At 30.7% G+C, this 24,975-nt stretch overlaps 4 protein-coding genes across 4 annotated transcripts; all 4 read right to left on the bottom strand.

The window, feature by feature from the left end:
* Positions 1-3,107: 3,107 nt before the first annotated feature.
* On the bottom strand, positions 3,108-4,889 carry LOC130494650 (UDP-glycosyltransferase 74F2-like). The gene is made up of 2 exons (XM_057005295.1): positions 4,427-4,889; positions 3,108-4,343 (listed from the first exon to the last, which is right to left on the bottom strand). The coding sequence occupies exon 2, from the start codon at positions 3,692-3,694 to the stop codon at positions 3,305-3,307; it is 390 nt and encodes a 129-aa protein (XP_056861275.1). The 5' UTR covers positions 3,695-4,343; positions 4,427-4,889; the 3' UTR covers positions 3,108-3,304.
* Positions 4,890-6,645: 1,756 nt separating this feature from the next.
* LOC108847009 (UDP-glycosyltransferase 74F2-like) lies at positions 6,646-7,452 on the bottom strand. Its single transcript, XM_057006326.1, has 2 exons — positions 7,187-7,452; positions 6,646-7,089 (listed from the first exon to the last, which is right to left on the bottom strand). The coding sequence occupies exons 1-2, from the start codon at positions 7,262-7,264 to the stop codon at positions 6,646-6,648; spliced, it is 522 nt and encodes a 173-aa protein (XP_056862306.1). The 5' UTR covers positions 7,265-7,452.
* A 584-nt stretch (positions 7,453-8,036) lies between these two features.
* On the bottom strand, positions 8,037-8,465 carry LOC130494503 (UDP-glycosyltransferase 74F2-like). Its single transcript, XM_057006327.1, has one exon. It carries the CDS (start codon positions 8,463-8,465, stop codon positions 8,037-8,039), a length of 429 nt encoding a protein of 142 aa, XP_056862307.1.
* A 2,564-nt stretch (positions 8,466-11,029) lies between these two features.
* Positions 11,030-14,224, bottom strand: LOC108844417 (formin-like protein 2). The gene is made up of 4 exons (XM_018617675.2): positions 12,682-14,224; positions 12,401-12,600; positions 12,052-12,305; positions 11,030-11,974 (listed from the first exon to the last, which is right to left on the bottom strand). Exons 1-4 carry the CDS (start codon positions 13,998-14,000, stop codon positions 11,174-11,176), a joined length of 2,574 nt encoding a protein of 857 aa, XP_018473177.1. The 5' UTR covers positions 14,001-14,224; the 3' UTR covers positions 11,030-11,173.
* Between the last annotated feature and the right edge of the window lie 10,751 nt (positions 14,225-24,975).

The following is a 24,975-nucleotide window of genomic DNA, read 5'->3' on the forward strand; positions in this document are numbered from 1 at the left end:
ATTTTTACAAAGTCTATTTTTATTAAAAAAAATATATTTTATTTTCCCTTTTTAAAACGTTTTAAATTAAATTTTTAAAAAATTATTTTAGTTTAATGTGTTTAATAAAAACTTTAAACAAACTTTATAAAATTTGTAAACTTTATAAAAATAAAAATAAAACTTTACAAAAAGTTATTAATAAAAAGTTTAAACAAACTTTATAAAAATACATTTTAAATTTCTTTATTTTTATTAAAAATTTTGATAAAAATAAAAAGTTTACAAATATTTTAAACTTTTTATAAAAAATAAAACTTTGTAAACTGTTTTTTATTAGGTTGATTTAACATTTTTTGTTAAAAAATTGTAAATTATTTTTATTTTTATTAAGTTTTACAAAGTTTATTTTTAGTAAAAAAATTTAAAAGTTTTTATTTTTATTTTCCCTTTTTAAACGTTTTTAATTATTATTTGTTTTAAATTATATTAGCTTAATGTGTTTAATTAGATTAACCAAGGGTTAGTTTTGGGATTATGAAAGAAATTATACTAAAAGGACAACTAAATGATGGTTTTATACCATAGGGACAACCATGCTGAATTTTTGTTCCGTTTTAGCAATTTTTCCTATAAACTATATGCGACTTCATGGATGCACATCTAGAAAAAAGTAATGTATTTAAAACAAAATAAAGTATATGATTCACATGACAACATCCTTGAGGTGTTATGTTGCGTACACCATAAACATCTTTCCAATAGTAAAAAATGTTTCAGATTTGAAATCTAGCAAGATTTGGTAAGAAATATATCAACTAAACTCTTATAAATAGACTATAACAAACATACAAGAGATCGAAAGTGATTTTATACAACCGAGTACATGTGATAATATGTTAAAACCTCATTAGAAATCGTCGGGTTTCAAATGAAACAATTTTTTTAGCTATTAGATATATTTTGATGGTGTTAGCAACATAACACATGATAGTTTTGAGATGTGGTCATGTAATCATATAGTTCACGTCAATGGTTTTGGCAATGTAGTGATTCATTATTCATGTAGCTGAGAATATTTTTTCGTATAATAGTCATACTTTATTTTTTTAATTATTTTGTAATTGCAAAGCAAAGTTATAAATTATGCATATGAAGTAATCTTTTATGACATTTAAAATGAAAAGTTAATAAAAATTATAGTAAAAATATTTATAAAAGTGTAATAGTAACTAAGACCCATCGAAACAGTCTATATAATTATTTCAAATTGTGATTAATAATAAATATATATACTATTGTCGATAGAGTTATACATTTACATATGCAAACAAAAAATATATAAAAATAGTAGCTATGTAAAGAAAATAATTGTGTAAAAACTTAAATAGACAAATAAGAAATCATACTTCGAATACTATTTCATATAAAAATGTTTATATTTTATTTTTAACATATTTAAATACTATTTCATATTAAAACCTAGTAGGTATATTTAAAGTTGTGCCTATAAGACGTAATCATGCTACAGGTAAACTAACGACATCTTTTTAGAATGTAACCTAACGAATTCTAGCTTAGATAGAATATACAAGAAATTTTGGTTTACGTTATATACCTAGGATAAATCTATGTATAATACTTAGTATTTGATTTCTAGACTAAGTAGATGACCAGAATGACTATTATATCTCCAATTAGAAGATTAAATAAAATATAATTCCACTATTTAAAAAATAAATAAATATATAGATAGTTATACCTATGTTTCCAATAGTTTTCATATTTTTTATATTTTTAAAATTTAGTTTACTATTTTTCATAAAAGAAGGGTAAAACATGTGCAGAATAACCAAACTATCAAAAGTCCTAAAAAGACAAATAAAAGTTGAAAGTGTCTTTTTTTCAAAATTTTCAATAAAAAAATTAAACCGTTGATCACAAAAAAATTCAATGTGAAATTTTAATTAATTTATATTTGTTTTTAAAAAGATTAAATATATTATATACGAAAAATCTAACAAGCTTGAGAAAGTGAGTCGCAAACACAAATGACCAGGGCCGACTCACAGCGATCAGGGGCCCTTGGGCAAACAACAATTTTCTTAAGCCAATTTTAGTTTGTAAGAAAAAAATTTAAAGAACATACTTTAAATTTATTATTAAACTAAGTAACTATTTTTATTAATTTTCCCTAATTTTTTTTTTCATTTTCCTATTTCTATAACACAATCTTAATTTTGAACTCAATATTACTATCTAATTTTTATATGTTACCAAAAAAAAAAACTAAAGAAAAAGAAATTGGAGTGGATCATGGAACGATTGCACTAAACACCACATATGTTAGGTTTGCACTGCAAGTGACAATGATAGAGGCGGCGAGAGGTCACCTAAAACAAGCCAAAAAGTTGAAGAAATTGAGTGGACAACGACAAGGCCGGATTGGGGGCTTGAAACTTTCTTGAGAACTCTAAAAATTTTGGGGATCGATGTTAATGGCTAGGAATCTATTTCTATGTAAAAACCCTATAAATTTTTCGGGAGTCAAGACCAATGTTTCATTCGGCTGTGCGCAGATCCGATCGTTGACAACAGTTAAGGGCAAAAGAAAACATGTCTTGAGAGGCCGAAAATTGAAACTTATAATAACAACTTCAATGGTAGTATTTTACCATGGGGGTTCTTAAACTATATATTTTAGCATACTCTTAATTAAATAATATTTAATATATATATATATACACAAATATATAACTTAAGAATTTCATGGTAAAATACTACTATTAGAGTTGCTCTAAGTGTTATCAAACTCCATGGTAAAATACACCATATTGGTTGGGTTTAACTCGTTGGCTTTATTTTAGTCTAAGCTTAAAGAGTGATCAAACTTTCTTTCGACATGATTACTAGCAACTAAATATTTTTGAACTAATTTGATGTATATTAAGATATTATTTGGTCTACATTTAACTTAGAAGCAAATTATAAATCGTTAAACCATTTCAACTACATATATTTTTAATGTATTAAATTAGTTCCAAAAAAACATCTGGTCAAACATGGTAAAATACAAAATAGCTAGACTCTATCTGCCGAGGTCATGTTCGTTGTAACTAAAATACCAGTGGTTAAATCGAAAAACGGATAGTGATGAGTAATGACAGACACCTGAAAAGCCTATTGAAAGGAAGACAATATATGGTAGAAAACATTGTAAGATTGGGAAGTAACCAGATGTAGAATCAACTTAAACATTATACTGAATGAAAGACTGACTCAATAAGACACTATAGAAGAAACCTTTGCAACTTCATGTGATAATTTATTTCCTCTGAACCTTTGAAACAAATTTCTCAATGTTAATATCTGTAGAGCCTCCTTCACTGAGTGACTTGACAGCCAAGTCACTCCATTTCTTCGCATACTCCTTCACCTCTTTGCTCTTCTCTCCTTCCATCACTTCCTTAATGCTTAACTCAATTTCTTCCCTCTTTGCAATCCCACTCTCATTGTCAGTCTTCACACTAACTCCAACCTTCCACACATCTTGTATGTACTTTGCGTTCATAGGTTGATCAGTCCATTGAGGCATAGCCACCATGGGAACACCAAAGGTTAATGCCTCCACAGTTGAGTTCCAGCCACAGTGAGTCAAGAAACAACCGATGGCTTCACTACAAGAAAACTTGTCTGTTGCAAGGGAAAACTGCATTGCAATTCCGTTGCAAATCGTCGATTGCAAGATATTTGCAAGCGAACTGATTCTCTCGCAAATCCTTAGTCGCAAATTTAAATCGCTTGCAAAACACTCGCAAATCTGCGACGAACAAATTTTCCTTGCAAATTTGCAACGAACGTATTTCCGTTGCAAATTTGCAACGGAAATATCTTCTCTCGCAAAATTTGCGAGGAATTTAATTCTCTTGCAAATTTGCAAGAGCTCTGCATTTGAAATGTTCCCTCGCAAATTTTTTTAAAAATATTAAAAAAAATACAAAAATAAAATTACAAATAAATTATATAATATATATTAAACTGATACATTTAGATAAATGTAAATACATGAATAAAAATCTTAAAACAAAAGTTAATTTACAACAATCTGGTTTAGTTAATTAAACCAGTTTAGTTGATTAAACCGGATTAAAGAATCTCAAACCCTAAAATGAAAGAGCCGCCTCAATGACTCCTCCGCTTCTGGCCTCCTTCGCCTCACCACCAGCCGCACCACCACCCTGCGACCACGGCTTCCCTGGTCTCCTCAACCATCAAGCTTCTTCTCCATCCTTCAACTTCCTTTACCAAATGAAAGAAATCAAATCTAACCGTGGTGTGCCTTGTCTTGCCTTGCTTCTACATTCCTGAAAAAAAACAGTTCAAAACTGAGAGACAGAGAGAGAGAGAAAGAGAGAGAGAGAGAGAGAGAGAGAGATAGAGTTCGAACCGTGGTGGTGGTGGGACGCTGAGCAAGAGCTTTGTGGAATAACGTTCATTGGTGTGAAAGACAGAGAGAGGTGAGCCGGCGTGAGAAAGAAAGAGGAGATCCGGCGGTGTGAGAAGAGAGGAGAGCCGGCGAGGAGTAGAGATATGGCGGTGTGGTCGGAGAGGAGCCATGGAGGTAAGCATGAGAGAGCAAACACGGGAGAGCGAGAGAGAGAGGTCCAGCAAGAGGAGAGAAAAGATTAAAAAAAAATTGGTTTTTTTTCTTGACGGCTCAAACAAATGAAGAGCATTAGGTTTATGTAATTATATACGAACCCTAGTTCTGGAAACTCTTCTCCTCTTTTCTTTTTTTTTTTATTTTGGGGAAAATAGATTTGCAAGGGAATTGCAACGGATCCCTCGCAAATCCCTCGCAAATTGTGATGGAGCTTAATCCCTTGCAAATTTGCAATTGATTTGCGAGGAAACCATTGCAATTTCCTTGCAAATTTATAGTTAAATTGTTTTAGGGTTTTGTTATGTTTACTATACATTAATATGTTTCTTTATATTTACTTTTTAAATTTTACTTTATAAACAATTCAAAATTTGAAATTAAATAATAAAAATTATATGTTTTAAGATTTTAGTTAGAGTTTATGATATTGGTGAAATTGGAGTATGATATATATAGGGTTTAGGTTTAAAGGTTTAGGTATTGATATAAGATTTTAAGCTAAATTTGAAAATAAATTTGAATTTATTTTAAGAATTATATTTACGTTTGAAAAGTTTTTATTTAGAGTTTAGATTTAATGTTATGAATTTAGAATAGAGGTTAAGTATAGGGTATTGAAATTTGAGATTAGTTTTTGAAAAAAAAAATAATTTTTGGTTTTATATTTAATATGTTAGGTTAATTTAAGATTTAATGTTAGAATATTAAAGTTTAAATTTTTTGTTTGGAGTTTAGAGTTTAAAAACTCGTTTAGGGTTTAGGGATTTAAAAAGACAAACTAGAGTTTGGAAACATGGATTTGCAAGGGAATTGCAACGGAACCCTCGCAAGTTCCTTGCAAATTGCGATGGAAATTATTCCCTTGCAAATTTGCAATAGATTTGCGAGAGAATCATTGCAATTTCCTTGCAAATTTATAGTTAATTTGTTTTAGGATTTTATTATGTTTTCTATACACTAACACTACAAGATTTGAAGCTAGATAATTGAAAATATCAGTTTTAAGATTTTAGTTAGAGTTTATGGTATTGGTTAATTTGGAGTATGATATATATAGAGTTTAAGGGTTAAAGGTTTAGGGTATTGATATAAGATTTTAAGCTAAAATTTGAAAACAAATCTGAATTTATTTTAATAATTATATTTACGTTTGAAAAGTTGTTATTTAGAGTTTAGATTTAAAGTTTTGAATTTAAAATAGAGGTTAGAGTATAGGGTATTGAGATTTGAGATTAATTTTTGAAAAGGAAATAATTTTTGAGTTTATATTTAACATGTCAAGTTAAATTTAATATTTAATATTAGAATATTGAAGTTCAAATTTTTTGTTTGGAGTTTAGGTTTAAAACTCGTTTAGGGTTTAAGGATTTAAAAAGGCAAACTCGAATTTGGAAACATAGATTTGCAAGGAAATTGCAACGAGTCTATCGCAAAACCCTTGCAAATTTGTAAGGGAAATTAGATTCTCTCGCAAATTAGCAAGGGATTTGCGAGGGATCTTTTGCAAATTCCTTGCAACTTACTTGCAAATTCATAAATCAATAATATTAGGGTTTCATTTGGGGTTTGGTATATTTTTGGTGAACTACTATGAATTGTGTATTTTTTGTTTGGAAAAAATAATTAACGTGAAATTTTGTTTTATTTTTTTTGGAAATTTAGTTGATGTGTGTTTATTGTATAAATTATAAAGTTTTGATATTTAGTACTTAGTAATATCAAGTTCAAGTTTCAAGAATTATAAGAAAACAAGATAGACATATAAAGTTCTTGCAAATCCCTTGCAAATTTGCGAGAGAATTTTAATCTTGCAAATTTGCAAGGGATTTGCGAGGACGCTGTAACTACCCTTGCAAATCTCTTGCAAATTTGCGAGGGAGACATTTTCCTCGCAAATTTCTTGCAAATTTGCGAGGGAATTGCGAGAGAAATGTTTTCCTTGCAAATTTGCAAGAGATTTGCGAGGATGATAACTTTTCTTGCAATTTCGTTGCAAATATATCTCAAATTTGCGAGGAAATTTTTCTCTTGCAAATTTCCCTTGCAATAGACTTGTTTTCTTGTAGTGCTTTGTTCGATAGAACTTCAAGCTGAGGACTCCATTTCAAGACCAAGCACTTGTCTTTATCGAGTGTTTCAAGAAACCCTGATGGCAGTTTTGCCTCCTCTGAATCTCTGACAACCCACAGGAAGCTGAAGTTGCTTACTGCTGAAGCAAGTTCCTCCATCTGCACATTGTTCAGCTTAGCAAGGCTCCCGAATGCTACATACACCACAGACCCTTGTGGCTTTGTGTTGAGCCAGGTAGTGCAGATGGCAGTGTCTTTCGAATCAAAGAGATTCAGATCGTAGTCTGTGTCTGATTTGATCCTTTGGTCTAAGTACATTGATGGAATAGTCGGACCAATTGTCAACACACGACAAACTTTTGACAACAACTCCTTCTCCTGTAACAAAAAAGACTAATTAGGACAAGAACATAGCAATTAGGACATGAACAACAAAACAACATGGTTGAGAAAGTTGAAAGAAAAGAGGTCTAACATGAAGCTCCAACCCTTGGAAGCTATTAACTAGTACGAAATCAGCCTTTTGAAAGTTTGTAAACTGTTGGAACACCATCTCAAGTAAGCAGGGTAAGATCCAGGAGCAGATAAAAAAGAAGGCAAATCTTGAAGCTCAAGAAAAGGCATCTCTTCAACGGGAAGCTTCAAGCTTCCATCGTTTATGTAAGAAAGATAGTAAACGTAGTTTACAGCACAAGACTGCGTAAAGAAAGGAGTCGCAGCTAAACCAAACTCTCGGGCAACGTCAAGTGTTAATGTAGTGAGAGCAGAGAATTAAAGTGCAGAAAGTAAAAGACACAAGTTTATCTTTTCGAATTCACTAGAACAAGAAAGTCTTACACCAATCTTTTCTATTACAAGAATCCTTTAGGATTAGCCCAATCCTAAGCTAAAACTCACCCTAGAGTCTAGACTTTTGTTTATCAGGATCCTCCAAACCCCGAGCTAAACTCCCCCTGAGTTCAGACTTCAATCTTCCACTTCTCGGAAGTACTTCACCAACTACGTCAACACCTAACGCAGAGCAGTGACACCAAAGACTTGATCACACAAGCAACACCAGAATAATCTCTCAACTTTTCTTCTTTTTAGCAGAGATACCTTTCTCTATGGAGGCACGTCCTCCTTATGTAGATAACCAGAATTTGCTCCACAAGTTCTTCCAAAAGCAACTTAAGCAACTTTCTATTTTCTCTTTAGGAAATAACTCTCTTGCCTTTTTCTCTTCAATTAATACCGTTTACACTTAATGTAAATATTCCAGTAAATATATTATTTCTTCTCCAAGCTTATCAAGCCCACCGATATCACAAAACACGAACTCCAACTCAGCCCATCTTCATGACACACACATGTACTATCTCCTGTAGTACTTCACGAACTGATACAGAATATACATCTTCATCAAGGGCCCAAGGCAAGAAAGAATCATAGAGGATACAAGTAATGGGGTTGTCACTTGTCTCGTGTTTGCGGATGATGTCTGCAATGGTTTTAGAGCCAGAGGTTTTAAAGCTTTGGACATAGTCGTGGATGGAGCCAGATGAGTCGAAGCCCTGGTCGTAGCCATCGGAGATGGTGGCTATGGAGACTGGACCAGATGGGTCAGGTTTGATGGAGTTGGAAATGAAAGTGGTGAGAGCGAGAGTGGTTTTGAGACCTTTAGAGATGAGTCGCTTACAGAATTGTTGGATTGGTGTTATGTGTCCTTGCGCTGGATATGGCACTGCCAATACATGTCCTCTCTTATTCTCCATCTCTCCTTTTCTCTCTCAAAGTGTTTTCCTTAAACCAAAATGAATACACAGGTTCTTCCTTCAGATAAGAGAATCAGAACAAGAGCTAGCTTTTTTTTTTTTTTTTTGCGAACTTAGAGCTAGCTTTTTAAGAAAACACAAATGGATAAAAGGGAAATCTGCATTTGCTGTTATGTTCACTGTAATTTTTCAAAAAGAGATAAGACCATAATATTTTATTCTGCATTTGCTGTTATGTTCACTGTAATTTTTTTAAAAGAGATAAGACCATAATATTTACTATGTTAAACAATGTTTTCCATTAAAACCTTGGTCTCTTTTTTAAAAAAACGTGAAAATGATTTAACATGTAAATATAAACGCAAAAAAAATATTATGTAAACATCTTTAGGGATACATCTGTAGATGATATTCCGACGCAAACAGTGTCAGAGTTGTAATAGAAAAAAAAACAGGTGTAATGGTAAATACAATTTTATAAATCTATGGTTGTTATAAATCCTACAAGTCAAACGCTAGAGATAGAAAAAAAAGATTGGCCATTCATGGCGATGCAAGAAAGCTAGGCTACTTCTGCCGGGGTTTTGTTCGTTGTGCTGATGTAAAGAACTGTACCATGCAGACATCAAAATTTCCAGATACGTACACTACAAAAAAGTAAGCAATTTAGATAAATATGACTGAGGTACGATTAGATTAGATTATTACTGTTGTTACCACGCATAAAAGCGTCGCTGTATTTGTTTTAGAGCTGGCCATTTACGTCCTCTTCGGTTTTCCTCCATGGCAATGTTCATATACCCGTCAAGACAAGGAAGAATGCATGCCTAGGAGAAAAACAGAGAAAAAATAATTGTTGTGTCATGGTGTAGTTTCTGTGTGTGATCGACATTTGCTCGGTCTAGTATCAAGAAATTGTTTATGCATCTCACTTGAGAAGCTTTATAGGAAAAAAGAAGAGAAACGAAACCTCGATAATGAACACCAGAGTTGAGCATGATAACAACTGCTCTACCACGGATTGACTTTAAGATAAGAATTAAGAAATCAGCAGGTGTATAACTTGCTCCACAAGTTTTCTATCTACTCATCTTCCTTGCTTGATCAACACGATATCCTCCTTTACGGCCCGAATCCTAATAATCTACCCAACGAAACTACTACAACAGATAATATATAAATCAGACTATATAGATCATTTAGAATAGCACACCCGTAGTATCTCAACAATCTCTCTAGAATTACATAAGCTTTTTGCCTTTTGTTGTGAAAAAGAGTCGACTAAACCTCGAGTAAGTAGGGGGTGTGTGAATGACTATGTCATTGGTATAAAATTGGAAATGGATTGCAGCAGCAACAGACTCATGGCCCATTCGTATAACTGTTTTTCGCCATCTTTATTTCGCCAAAGTTTCAAGAAACTGGACGTTTAAACTCAAGCCTATGTGTTAATATTTATATTGGCCCATTTGTTGTTAAGTTTTGTCTGACCGATGAAACCTAAAGGGATCTAAAGTGAAGCAGAGACAAACTCTTTGGACAATCACCTTGATCACAAGTTCCTTGTGTCAGCCAACACGATAATTTTTAAACCTTGCATTTATACAGAATATATAGTTTACACCACCTTGATCACAAGTTCCTTGTGTCAGCCAACACAATAATTTCTTACAAACCTTGCATATATACAGAATCTCCAAAAGCAATTGCAAATTGTTCACAAGGTCCTTCTTTCAGCCAACAAAACAACTTTTAAAAAGTGATTATTCTCTTTAGGCTAAGTGTTTTTCTCAATCATTTCAATTGTGGACGGTGGTTCTCAACTTGATTGGGAAAGAAAGTTTGCAAAGCTGTATGATCTTAGCTTTCCTAAAATGCCTATTTCACAAGGTCCATGTGTGAGCCAACAAAAAGGTGTCTGATCATCATCTTTAATCTATTGTCTTTTCTCAATCAATGTCTTGAAAAAATACACAAAGACTTCCAACAACTCTATTCTAGAGGTATAAAGAGCTCAACATTATAAAGAGGTAATGTAACTTTTACTTACCAAAAATCTGACTTAGCCATGGAGAATGACTACCTGCAACATACGATACAAACGCTCATTAACCTTAGCAATCAAAGACGCACCTCTATTTGCTTTTGAACCTTCACAAGACAGCTTCCACTCACCAAAAAGATCTAAGAGCCAATCTTGGTTTGTTAAACACACCAACTAACTCGGCCACTTCTAAAGCAAACAAAACACAATCAAAACTGTACCTAGCCATACTCTCTTTAGCCCAAACCAAAATCATCAACTTTACATTCCAGTAATGGATTCATCCCACTGAAAGCACGTTGTAGAGTCAAACAACACCACATCAAAACTCAAGAACCTCATTTTGATCTTTTTTGATCAAGAACTACCTAATGTCTAACCATTGATAAACACGTTCCTTAACCTTCTCCACCGAATCACTTGGCAGGAAATGATTCAAACAATAAATACATATCCACGTGACATAATTCAAGACAGGAATGGCACGTCCAGAGCTCGATAACAACTTGCACAGAACTACTTCCAAAATCTAATAAATTTCATATAAATTCTCACCTATCAATATAAATATGTTCATAAATAATAAGTACATGTAACATGTGTTCTCGAGTAAGGATCAAACAAAACCAAAACACTTAAATATACTTTAACCAATCGTTGTCACTTAGAACGAGTCCTCATCGTGACTCAGCTCTGAGTGGTTAATGTTAACCACCGGAAACAGCGGTGTGACGGTCTGGTTCGACGGTGAAGGTCGTGATCCGTACACTTTCCTCTCGTTTACACGACCAACTTCTTTACACACTTGATCAAGAATCGTCAGAAAGTCTCTAACCACGGTAAAAATGCGGAACGGATGAGAATCCGAGTTCCCATGGAAATACTCCGTTACTTCTTTAACCATCTTCATGACATTGATTCCATGAGATTGTATCTCGGTGATCACTTTCTCCCCTTTGTCCAAAAACGAGTTCATTGACTCCAAGAATCTCTCTACACCAGTTTCTTGCTTTAGCTCCATGACCACTTCCTTGACTTTTGTTATTCCGCTGGAGATTTCAGCTATCTCCTTGCTGAGGGAAGTTGAATCCATTGCAGCAGCTTTCTTGACGTTTATCAACTGAGAACTGAGACCCGAGACTACTTGCAACCCAAGTTTCTTTAGCTCTAGGTCGTCTTGGAATGCTGATTGCTCTGCTATATTTATATCATCTCCTACAGGGCTTTGAGCGGGAGTTGAAGTAACTCTAGCTCCTTCGGATTTTATAATCTCTTGAACCACAAAGTGCAGCAAGGTGGTTTTGCCATCAGCCCCTTTGATATCCACCAGTTTCAAGAGTGTGTCTAGCTTGAAAGCATGTGCATCACCTCTATTAGTCCCTATATTCATCCGGTTCCCGGTCTTGAGAACCGCTTCAAGAAGCTTCAAGAACATCCTAGTGTTCTTTAACTCAGTACAAGCAACCTGATAGTTTGATCAAATGCATATGAATGTTCTGTTTTTTTTTTTAAATTAGCAAAATGAGGACAAGTAGAGTTTACCTCGAGTGTGTGGAAGGATCTTTTAAGGTACTCGGTTTCTGAATCGAAGTTGACTATGTAAAGCATTGCATGAATCCTCTTGAAGGCTAAAGGAATGTTGAGCAATGCTTTAAGGAACTTCTCTGCAGGTCCAATCTTTGAAGTAGTATCATCATCATCCTCTTTGAGCTCCTTAAGCTTGTCCTCTTCTTCTTTAGTAGGTGCCATCTTAAGCAGACACTCGAGTAGCTCTGGTCCAAGCGTATCCGAGTTGCCTGATTCATCACCAAGGAAAAAACGTTTTGACAAGAATAACCAAAACCGGTCTAGTGCATATGTAATAATAACAGAGTGTGTAATAATTATTCACCTTCTAGAAGAGCTTCACACACTTCATCAGCAGTTACATTAAGAGCTCTAAGCAAGATTTCAATGTTGTGTGACTTTCTTGGATCAAGAAACTGATTCTCTTGATTAACAGATTGAACAAGGCCTGCGTTTCCGACATCTCTTGTTCTTGAACTTGGATCATTGGCTCTAAATAATGTCTCTATCATTTCTTCATTCACTCTGCAACAGACCAAAGAATCATATCTTATTAGTTCATGTATGCAGAGAAGGGAAACGGTTTCAAGTTGGTTATTAACTTACTGAAAAGAGTTTGATTTGATCTGGTCCCACACCATAACACGGCTTGAGCTTGCTCTAACTTTGTCCCAATGTAAAGGCTTCAACTTTGGTTTCATCGTCTCCTCTTTCTTCTCTGCGTCAGAAGAAGGCGAGAGAGACGTGGTGGTGGGAGGAACGTCATTAAACTGCGGCGGAGAAGGAGGAGGAGGTGGCGGTCTAGCTGGACCAGGTTTTTTCAAAACGTCGTCGTTTGAGCTGCTTTGACTTTGCAGCGAGAGAGGAGGACTAAGCGACTTAGGTTTCGAAGGAGAATCATTAAACGACGTCGGAGAACACGAGTTGGAGCCGTTGACACTCCTGTCAACAACAACACAAAAATCCTCCACGGCACGTGGTGGGCTCTGTTTACGACCGGAAGATCCTCTCGGAGAAAAAAACTCTTCCTCATCTCCGTCGAGGTCTTGTCTTTTAGGGAATAACTGTTCAGGGCTTAGGTAAACGGGAGAGAAAGCTGGAAGCTTGGGTAAAGGAGGAAGAGGACGTAGCTCCGGGGAGCCTGGCTTATTGTTGTGTGAGTAAGAAGAGGAAGAAGAGGAAGAAGCCGGAGCTGGTGGTAACTCCAAGACGCCGGCGACGGGAGACTTCTGAGGAGCAAAGCCTTCGCTTCGGGAGTTAACTAAAGTGCCTAAGTAGAGAAAATCAGAGGAAGTGCTGGATGAAGTGTTGTGATGTCTGTGTTTTCGAGTTTGGTCGGAAGGAGAGGCGTTGAAGAGGTGGAGAGAGTCTGATCTCGTGGACTTGGTGTTGTACGCGGGGAGGCGGAGGCGGAGGCGGCGGCGGTTGCGGCGGAGGAAGATGAAGAGGACGACGAGTAGGGAGAGGAGAACAGAGGAGGAGACTACGGAGACGGTTATCGAGACGAGTTTGGCGACGTGGCGGTTGTTGTGAGGCTTGGATGAGTTGTGAGGCGGGAAGAAGAGAGAGGAGATGTTGGCGGGAAAAGTGGGGATTGAGGCTGGTGGAGGTGGTGAGGGATGAACGGCGTTGGAAGGGAAGAAAGGGTTTGAGTGCGGTGTTGGAGGAGGAGGTGGAGGGCTTGTGACGGAGGAGAAGAGGTGTTTATCTTGCGGTGGAGGCGCCGCTGGATGTTTCTTGTGGTGGTGGTGTTTGTTTGGGGAAGACGAGGGAGGTTGGGAAGAGGACGGTGGTGGAGCGGAGGTGACGATGGGGTGAAAGGGTTGATGGAGTAATTGGCGAGAGTGGAGACGTTGATCGGCAGAGGAGGATGAGATGAAGAAAACGATCACAGCAAAACGGAGTAGAAAGGGTGTTTTAGACATTTTGTTAAACTCTGGTTCTTTCTAGCGCTTGATGTTTGTTGTTGCATTCAAAAACTGACAGTGAGGAAGCTTTTGGTCTGGTCGATGGAGAGAGAGAGAGGTTTGGTGTTTACTCAAGAGTCGTTTAGAGAGAGAAACTGGAGGGAACATTGAGTAGGTGTCACTATTCCTTAAATAAGTTTAGGTGTTGGTATTGGATTTGATTGCGAAATGGTAGCTCGTGTGTTTTATTTCCACGTTCCTTTATTTTTATCCAAAAGCTTTTAAAATAAAATTCTGTATAATCGTAATAATAAATTTTGTTCAGAACTCAAATTAAATGAGATGATATGTTAGGTTGGACCATTTGTTCATGAGTAGTAGATAGGGCTAAGCAAAATATTGTAAGTTTTGATTCGATTCAAATCGAAAAAATCTAGATATTCGGTAAAATAAATATTAATATACACAAATACTAGTAATTTAAGAATGCATATCCGATCCGATATATGCATATATTTAAAGAATTATATATAAATTATATATTGTGTATAAGTTTTATGGTATCTTTATTTACTAAATTCACTAAGTAATTTATTAGAATTAAATTTTTTTGTAATAAAAAATATTATTTATATCATTTCAAATTTTTTATTTTAATATTTTTTTAATTTTTACAGATCGATTCAGATATTTGTTCAAATTTTTTTTTAAAAATTAGATATTCAGATAACTACGGATGGAATAAGATAGAATAATTAATTATTTCAAATAAAATAGATAAGATAAAAAATGGATATCTGATTTGTGTTTACCCGGAGATTGTGTTTCAGATCATAATGATTGCTTTAATAATGTACTATATCTTTACCAACAAGATTTCTTCAGTTAGAAATAAATATTTTTAATTGGATTTCTAGTGATTAATACGTAATTAGGACCCTTTTTGCTGTTAATTATCAGCTACTAGCTACTAGAGTAGATCTGAAATTTAGTTTGTGACTTTTTCGCAGCCACAGTTCAAAATTTAGTTGGTGACTTGGTTCACTACAATAACTAGGCTTCGAATGGGTGACGCAGAAAAATGCAGATCAAACAAATATACAGATCAAATAGAAAAATGCAAACCATGCAAATTAAGAATAACAAATGCAAATCAAATTAAATTAATAAATTATTGTAATTAAATATATTTTGAATTCTAATGAAAATTAAATACCTAAACAAAATACAACTTATTATAAATAAGTAATAAATATAATGTTGAAAATAACAATAAATATCATCATTCTAATAAATATAAATTGTAAATTACAGTATATGAAAATTCATCACAATTACAAAAACTAAAAAGAATATTCTTGTTTTGCTATTATTTTTTGTATCTTTATTCGACTTTCGGTTTTTTTTACCTTTTGGCTCAACTATAAAATCAATTAGGAATGGACATAAAAACCGAGAACCAAAAACCAAACCGAAACCAAACCCAAAAAAATAAACCAAAACTAAAGTTTAAAAATAACTGAATGGTTATATTTCTATAGCTGAAAAAAAGAAAACTGAACCGAGAACCGAATGAGTACCCGAATATCATAAATACAAGTATCATTGAATATAAACTCTAACTTATTTTAAACATATTATTTTTATGATTTATTGAAATGTACCTTAATTTTAAATTGCTTTTAATGGATGTAGATATATGAAACAACTAAAATTAGTTTTATAGAAAGAGGGTAGAGAGAGATATGAAGCGAAAAAAAGAGAGAGTGTGATTTTGGTTATATAGTGAATTGTGGGTTTTTGTTTGGTTATCTCACCTAATTTCTATTATAATATTAGTAGATAATAGGTTAAAAGAAAAAAAGAAAAGAAATGCATTTTTCACTGTAGATCCTAAAATCTACACTAAATATTTAATAATGTTTGTAATGTAAATTGGGGAATGAAAATGATGTAAACAACGATATCCTTAGAACACAACGATGTAATCGGAAATAGGTTGACAAAAAATTGACTTTTATTGAATGAGAGATCGGTTACAATGAATAAAAATGAGATTCAATACTACAAAAGAAATTGAGTAAAGAATAGGTCTAAAACGATGTGAAATGAGGTCGATGTGTATTGTGTGCTCTCTCTCTAGATTTTTCATGTTCTCCAATACTTGTTCACTCCTCTTCTTTTATAAATGCCTTATCTTTCTCTCCCCAACCAACTCCGCGATCTCTGGACTCTCGAAAACTTCGTCTCGAGCTCGCTTATCTCGTTATAGACTTTTGTCTATGCGGCCCACTTTTTCAACTCTGCCCATCTAAAGAATAAATCAAAATTGAATCCAACAGTCATCTGCTTTTTGTGAGGCTATATCCTCTCTTCTTTACCTGTAGAACAAAAAAGCAACATCACAATAATCTGCATGCAGTATTTTAAGTTATTACTCCCTCTATTTTTATTTATAAGTAGTTCTACTTAAAAGTGTTAGTATCAAGAAAATGATTATTTTTGAAAAATAGTATTTAATATACAAATTCAACCAATAATTAAAAGACATGTATTATTTGATTGATCATACAATATCTAATTAATGTAAAAGTTACTTTGAATTGGGTAAACACCTCATATTGTGAAACAAAAAGTTTTGGCTTAAACTACCTACATAATGAAAAAGAGGGAGTATTAATTATTTTAGGTTCTGCATTTATTTGGTGAATAATGGTTAAATACAGTTATTTTTTTGTTGAAAAAATGCAGCTCCCTTTGCATTAATATTTCTTCTGGACTGTATTTGTCTTGTCTCTCTCCTGCTTTGCATTCACACAGTTAAACAATCAATCAATCATGGTTTCTACTTTTTTACTTCTTGTTATGTACTTTGAATTTACCCGTTAGCGAGATGATGAAAATAATAATAATGGCTCATGGAAATTTCCGAGACGGTACTAAAAAGCAAAGTCAACATTTTCGTCCCATACAACCACGTCGAAGCCGTAATAAATAAACTGAATTTATTGGTCTTTATTGAATCAATGACATACAAATATACGGTTTCAACAGAAGTAGAAAGTCTGCATGGTACTATTTTACTTTCTTACCATGTACTTTCTCTATATCACTTTAATGGATACTAGATTTTGACCCGCGCTTTGGAAGCGCGGAATAATTTACGATGAAAAATTTCACTAATAATTTAACAAATATTTTGGTAATTTTTAAAGAGTGTGTATTTAAAATATTTTTGCATTTAAATCAGTGTTTTTAAATTCAACCCGATTGTAATTATACCGGTTAATCCGGAAATCTTACAATTCAATTAGGTTTTTAAAATATATTAAAAAAAATCACTAAAACCCGAGACTAACCGATTGAACTGATGGATGACCGATATGTAATCTAATTGGATTTAAATTGTAATAGTTTCATAATTTGTAATCTTATAATCCAAATTTTAAAGTTCATTATTTTGCAATTTATGAAATTATAACGTTTCTACAAAATTTTAAAGAGAAAATGATATATATAAAATAACTAAGATTAATTATTGTATTGTTTGGAAACATTGATAGTAGTATAAAAATATATTGTTTGGAAACATTGATAGTAGTATAAAGAAATAAGTATATTGTTTGGAAACATAGATAGTAGTATAAAGAAATGAACATTAGTGATTTAATGTAGGTTTAACTATAAAGTATAAAGGTGTATTTAATTTAAAAACTTACAAAATAAATGTTAGGTCCAACATAATGTTTCTGTTTTAATAAGATAGATTTAAAGTTTCTACATAAATATTAAGAAAATACAAACTTTTATGCATTAGCATTAAACGAAACTAATTTAACCAATAAAAAAGATATAGTATTTTGGGATTTGTCAAAAATTTCAGATAACATTAAATTGTATTTAAAATTGTGAGAACATCAATTATTACGAAACAAAATAAAAATATTTAAACACCAGTGATACATAGGGGGTATTTTCTATAATCTGAAATTATATTAGTAAACAAAATTATATTAGTAAACAATCTTGAAAGAAAATAAAGAGCCTAAAATCCTATTTATATATTTTATTTACTATTCATTTATCCTTGTAATTTACAAAGCTGTTTCTTGTGTGATTATATTTCTTCAACTTCCTCTTTTAGAGATTCTTTTCATCAATTTCCTCTATTTCACAGAGAAATTAGTTACCGATTTTTTTTCCTTCTCTTTCAACATTCAAGTGTACAGACATTATGGACTAAATATTTAGTTTCATACAGGACCGTCTCGAATTATTTATGTACCATGTTCAAAAAATATTATCAGCTCTAAATTTAATATTATGTCTAAAAGTTTAAAGTTTTAAATTATCTTATATATTTATTTTCAAAATTTCTTAAATTTTCTTTTATTTTTAAACATAGACCCTGTTCGACCGTTCCACTTGCACGTCGACCGCTCCACTTGCACGTCGACCGCTCCACTTGCACATACTATTAGACGGTCCTGGTTTCATATTTGATCAAAAAGAAGATTTAGTTTCATCTTTAATGATAAACTAGATTTTGACATACGAGATAAATTTTCTGTTAACAAATATATTTAACAAAATTTTACTTGCTGCGGGTGAACATTTTAAAAACGCTTTCAGTCTTTATTTATAATATGAAAACTGAAAATTTCTCTTTAATCAACTTGTAATATATTAATCAAACTCTATATTACTCAATCTATTTCATAATAAGTGTCATTTTAACGTTTTCTTCTTGTTACACAAAAATGTCACTTTACAATTCTAATGAAAATTATACTTATTTTGAGTTGGAAATTAATTGCAAATTGTATTGATTTTATAAATAATTTTATTTATCTCAAATACTATTGGTCTGAGAGATGTAATTAATAACAAATTACATATATTTTCGTCGCTTTCTTAATTTCTGTGAAAAATGTCAAAGTGACACTTATTTAGAAACGGAGGGAATAATTGAGAAGACACTTCAGTGATTTTTGCTTATGTGTCGATCATAGGTAAACTCTTACAAAATTGTTATAATTTGATTGGTTGATGGTTTTTAGTTTTAAATTTTATTTTAATTAGATCTAAAAAGAAAATGTAAGTCTATAACAACCAATTAATATAACTTACCAAATAATATAAACTATATTACAAATAATGATTTATGGTAACTAATTGTAGCAATTATAGAAAGAGTAATAAAGTTGATCAATTTTTTATGTTTATAAATAAAATAATAAACGACATAAAGTTTATAAAATTGATATAATAATTTTATATTCTTATTTAAAGATTATATTATTACATAAATTATTATAATAACTATTAACATCTTATAAGATTATTCATATATGTTTTATGAATCAATTATAAATTATAAAAAAAATTCAAAAATTATTTATATTGGCTTAATATATAATTTAAATTATTATAAGAGTTTTTTAGTCATCTATAAAAGATTATAAATTAATTTATAAAATCAGTTTTAAAATCTCATTCTACTATCCTACTATATATTAATTTAGAAGTCGCTTAATAAACTTTTGCTAATGTATCATTCATTGATGAAATTTTTAAAATTGTTATAGATTGATTTGTTGATAATGTTATTTTTTATTTTAATTAGATTTTAAAAGAGGAAGCAAGTGTATAAAAAGTTAATATCCTTTGTCAAATAACCTAGACAATATTACAAAAAACTATATGGTAACTAATTGTTGAAACTATAGAAAGAGTAATAATGTTTGATCAATTTTTATATATTTATAAACTGCATAAAATCATAAACAAATTTTTTTAATTAAAATAAATATACTGATTTTATATTTAAAGCCTTATATGTATATATAAAGTATAAGGATTGAAATAAAAATATTCACTATAATGATTTTATATTCAATATAATAATTTTTATAATGATTTTTAATATAAATATTTTTATAATTATTTTATATTCGTATATAAAGCCTTATATTTGTACATAAAAATATTACAATGTCAATAGTTTATTGATGTTAGATTTTTATTTATTTTGTAATAGTCCTAAAATAAAATTAATTCTAGAAAAAAATTATCTTTAAATTTTAGATTTGAATAACTTATTCATATCAAAATTTAAATGTAATTATTTTAATCATATCCATTTGTTTTCCAAATCTCTTAAGAGAAAGAAACACATAAAGGAACAGTTTTATATTTTTTTTAATTGTTCATAGATGAAATCTTGAAAAATTATTATAATGTCAATATTTGATGGTTTTAGATTTTTATTTATTTTTATCAGTGCTATAATAAAATTAATTCTATATCAATTATTTAAAATATTTAGGTTGAATACCGTATTCATATCTAAAGATAAATGTAACTATTTTTAGTCATATCCAAATTTTTTTTTCCCTAATCTATTAAGAGAAAGAAGCACATAAAGAACAATTATTGTTGTTGTTAAACTTAAAATAAATTAATTAAACAGATCAAATAAACATAAGTAAAACGACATCCGAACTATAGAAACTTCCATCATAGTCTGAGCTACACAATATACATTCCTTTTTTCTCACTTGAAATATATAATATTTCTTATTTTCACATGTAAATAAAATAAAATTAATTCTATAATCAAGAAACAATTATAACATTGTTTGTAAGAGAAATATTATTAATGACTTAGATTTATGTTGTTTAATTATCTTAAATTTCATAGCTCTTTTGAAAATATATACTATATTCTTTTACTATCAAACTATTTGAAATTAAAAGTTAAAATTTTGATATTTCTAATTATTATTCAAAATTATAACATTGTAAATATAATATATATTACTTTGCATAATATTATTACCCGCAAAATTGCGGACAAACACCTAGTATAATGTAAGTCTGCAAAAAATAACCAATAATCTCATGAAACAAAACGCAAACTAATTTAGTTGATTACATCTCAAACACACACCTAACGAAACACTACTAAAAAACATTTATGTACTCTCTTTTTCATACTCTATCTATTTCCGTCAATTTTAAATTATGCACACAAAACATTTATTTGTATATTTTCAAAATAAAAAAAACATCATTACCTAACATTTAACCATATTTTAACCAATAAAAAATATTATTAAAAACAATTACACTGAAATTTAAAAAGACACTTATTTTGTAACGCAAAATTTTACTCTACAACGACAACTAAACTGAAATGGAAGGAGTAATAGATAATGTTTTAAATTATTTTTGTTATTTCATATTCCCACCATTTTATTTTAATTGTCGTTTTAGGAGAAAAGTTTTGTTTCAAAATAAATATCATTTTTGAATTTCAATGCAAAATTTATTAATAAAATTCACTAGTTTATTTTTATATTCGTTGAAATATGGTTAAATGTATAGGTAATTGTTTTTTATTTTGGAAATATAAAAAATCATATGTTTTTAAATCTATGTGCAGAAACCTAAAAAGACAATTAAAATGAAATGGATGGAGTAATAGATAATGTTTTAAATTGTCTATGTCAACTATAACTTTTTAAAAGTTTTTAAATTAATTATATTATATATCTTTATTTATAATTGATTACATTATTTTAATTTATAGTATCTAAAAAAATATTAACCTTTGTAATTTTCTCCAAAACATCATGTATAATGAAACAGATAGAATTTAAAAGCATAATAAATAGGAAAATCAAATCCTTGACCTTACCTACTTATAAAAAACTGGAACCAATCTAAATGTTGCCTGTACATTTCAATTCTATAAACACACATAAACATTTCTCTTGTCAAATGATATATGACATGTACGTTAGTACTTTGCATTAAGATTTTTTCAGTTGACATTATTAAGTGAAGTCTAATTATGTAACAAACTTGTAATCAAACAACACCGCATTATATTGCAGCTCAGTTCGACAACACAATTCAATGTCACACAACCGTTACACATTTGAGATAATGTAAAATGGCCAATAGATTTATTTGGTTGGCTGTACTAACTTATAGAACTGTCCAAACTTCTCATTTTACAAATGATATAAACCAGTACGTCCACAAAAAGCTTTGATCTAACATATCATAACTGAATAACAACCTGGTCCGTATAAATAAACATGAAAAGAATGTGATAGTAGAAACAACATGCATGTCTTTGTTTTACTAGTTGTTCTGAAAATCACCTCTTATGACGTCTTTGTTTATTTGTGGCTGGACCATTTAATAAAGTTTTACTATGTTTAACCTAAACCCGTTATTATATACTCTATAACATTTTATACGTCTTTGTTTTAACATTATATACAACCATCATTACACTACTTGTCCAAGAGAACCAGAAGCGACGACGTAGAACTACATGACTGAGTAAAAGAAAAAAAAAACTGAGTAGTACATACATAAAGAGCTTACAGAGGAAGACGACGGAGGTTTGACCGTAAACACGTGATTCACGCAAAATTCAGGAGGTCGACTGAGTCAGCTACTTTGGTTTTTAACGACCCGTGTCAGTCTTCTTCACTTTGTTAATTCTCTTCTTCACCGGCTATCGCCTGTTCCAGTATATCAAGAGGACAAAAAAACCCCACACTATATACCGCTATTTAATCACGATGTTACTCTTTTAGCTTTGATGCACCAAATCATACAACCAAACTGTACAAATGGAATATGAATGATCTCTATCACTATTTATTGTTGATTCCAAATGTGATTTTTTATTGGCATCATTTCAAAAGCGTGTTTTCAATATTCTAAAAGAGAACTTTAGATAGAAAAGTTAAGATTTGTGAATTAAAAATAAAATAAGGGTTAATATGCTAACTAACTAATTTTAAATGTAATATAAATAATATAGTTATGATTTTAACATTACTAAATGAGTCGAAATTTTCTATTTTATGTCAGTTTTAAATTTATATATAAAAAGTATACGGTAAAAGAAGATGGTTGACAAAATTGACAATATAATACATGTGGAGAGAAAAATATGATTATACTATACTAAAAAAATTTCTCGCCGAATATAGTATAACCGCCGATCATCATTTTTTACTCCGATAACACGACAGCGAGTCAAATCATGCATATAATATACAACTAGAATTCGAATACGCGCGTCCTCGCGGAATATGAATCTATTTAAAATATAAAATAAATTATAAAATATATGCTTTATATTAATTATATATAATATTATTTTATATTTTATATTTGATAAAATTTGTTTTGATGAAATTTTAATAATCATATATCAACCACTTGTTTTTGTATGTTTATTTAAAAATGTAACAACATACTAAAAGTTCGTTTTAAACTTTAATTTTATATAAATCAGAAATGCTCAAATACTTTTCTGAATACAGAAATATATATATATATATATATATATATATATATATATATCTAAATTATAAAAAATTGAACCGAATGACTTTCTTAAAAAAATATAAAGGATTCCATGATTTTCTATATGAACGATTGAATGAATTTCATATATCATATTTAGCATTGGTATAGTTGCGTCATATATGATTTGGAAAACCATACAAAAATGTTACGAACAACCCAAAATAAATAATAAGAGCATAATACGTAGTTACAACTTACAGTACATTTCGATATAATACATCTGAATGTAACTATATCAATACATGCATATCAACCTAATGATAAATACACCAATACATGCATTATAACCTTTTACTAGATCTTGATCCGCGTTTTGGAAGCGCGGAATATTTTACGATGAAAAAATTTTACTAATAACTTAACAAATATTTTGATAACTTTTAAAGAGTGTGTATTTAAAATATTTTTGCATTTAAATCAGTATTTTTAAATTCAACCCGATTGTGATTATATCAGTTAATCCGGAGATCTAACAATTCAATTTAGGTTTTTAAAATATTCATATTAAAAAATCACTAAAACCCGAGACTAACCGATTGAACTGGTGGATGACCGATATGTAATCTAATTTGATTTAAATTGTAATAGTTTCATAATTTGTAATCTTATAATCCAAATTTTAAAGTTCATTATTTTGTAATTTATGAAATTATGACGTTTCTACAAAAATTTAAAGAGAAAATGATGGATATAAAATAACTAAGATTAATTATTGTATTGTTTGGAAACACTGATAGTAGTATATAAAATATATTGTTTGGAAACATTGAAAGTAGTATAAAGAAATAAGTATATTGTTTAGAAACATGGATAGTAGTATAAAGAAAGGAACATTAGTGATTTAATGTAGGTTTAACTATAAAGTATAAAGGTGTATTTAATTTAAAAACTTACAAAATAAATGTTAGGTCCAACAGAATGTTTCTGTTTTAATAAGATAGATTTATATTAGCGTTCCTTAAAATGTATATACGATAAAAAATATCTCCATTAATATTCTCTTATTAAACGATAACAAAACTAACTTCCTAAATCCTAGCAACCAAATATTCACACGAAAGCAAACATGATGTATATTATAAGTTTATAACATAATTTTAAGAGATGTTATATTTATTTCTAATAAAATGTGAATGGGTTCAAAACTTAAATGACAACATTTTTAAGTAGATAAAAAGTAGGATTCTAAACTAATAGAATAGATACTCCATTAACTAGCACATACAAATCTTAAACAAAAGAGAGATACTCTTTTTGTAAAGCTCTCAATAAATGACTACTTCTTATTTCTTTTTTTTAATGTTAATATTTAAGAAATTAGGTAGGATACCCTCCAATGCTCATGGCCTTAGAGCATCTCCGACCCAACTCCATAATTTACTCCAAATTAAGAAATGGAGTTGAAAATGGAGTGGAAAATGGAGTGATGACCAAAAAATAAAAGCATTACTTTATTTATGGAGTAATGTTTTTATTTTTTGGTCATTACTCCATTTTCCACTCCATTTTCCACTATATTTCTCAATTTGGAGTAAATTATGGAGTGGGGTTGGAGATGCCCTTAGAGCATCTGCAATCGTGTATTGCTCAG

Source organism: Raphanus sativus, chromosome 3 (assembly GCF_000801105.2).
Source record: "Raphanus sativus cultivar WK10039 chromosome 3, ASM80110v3, whole genome shotgun sequence".
Taxonomy (NCBI): Eukaryota; Viridiplantae; Streptophyta; class Magnoliopsida; order Brassicales; family Brassicaceae; genus Raphanus; species Raphanus sativus.

Excerpts from the sequence above, each read along its gene's own strand:
- LOC108844417 (XM_018617675.2), bottom strand. The coding sequence starts at position 14,000 with ATGTCTAAAACACCCTTTCTACTCCGTTTTGCTGTGATCGTTTTCTTC. Across the intron at positions 12,601-12,681 it reads ATCAAATCAAACTCTTTTCA|AGTGAATGAAGAAATGATAG; the intron begins GTAAGTTAATAA and ends GGTCTGTTGCAG. Across the intron at positions 11,975-12,051 it reads GATCCTTCCACACACTCGAG|GTTGCTTGTACTGAGTTAAA; the intron begins GTAAACTCTACT and ends TCAAACTATCAG.
- LOC108847009 (XM_057006326.1), bottom strand. The coding sequence starts at position 7,264 with ATGGTGTTCCAACAGTTTACAAACTTTCAAAAGGCTGATTTCGTACTA. Across the intron at positions 7,090-7,186 it reads TCCAAGGGTTGGAGCTTCAT|GAGAAGGAGTTGTTGTCAAA; the intron begins GTTAGACCTCTT and ends TTTTTGTTACAG.
- LOC130494650 (XM_057005295.1), bottom strand. The coding sequence starts at position 3,694 with ATGCAGTTTTCCCTTGCAACAGACAAGTTTTCTTGTAGTGAAGCCATC.
- LOC130494503 (XM_057006327.1), bottom strand. The coding sequence starts at position 8,465 with ATGGAGAATAAGAGAGGACATGTATTGGCAGTGCCATATCCAGCGCAA.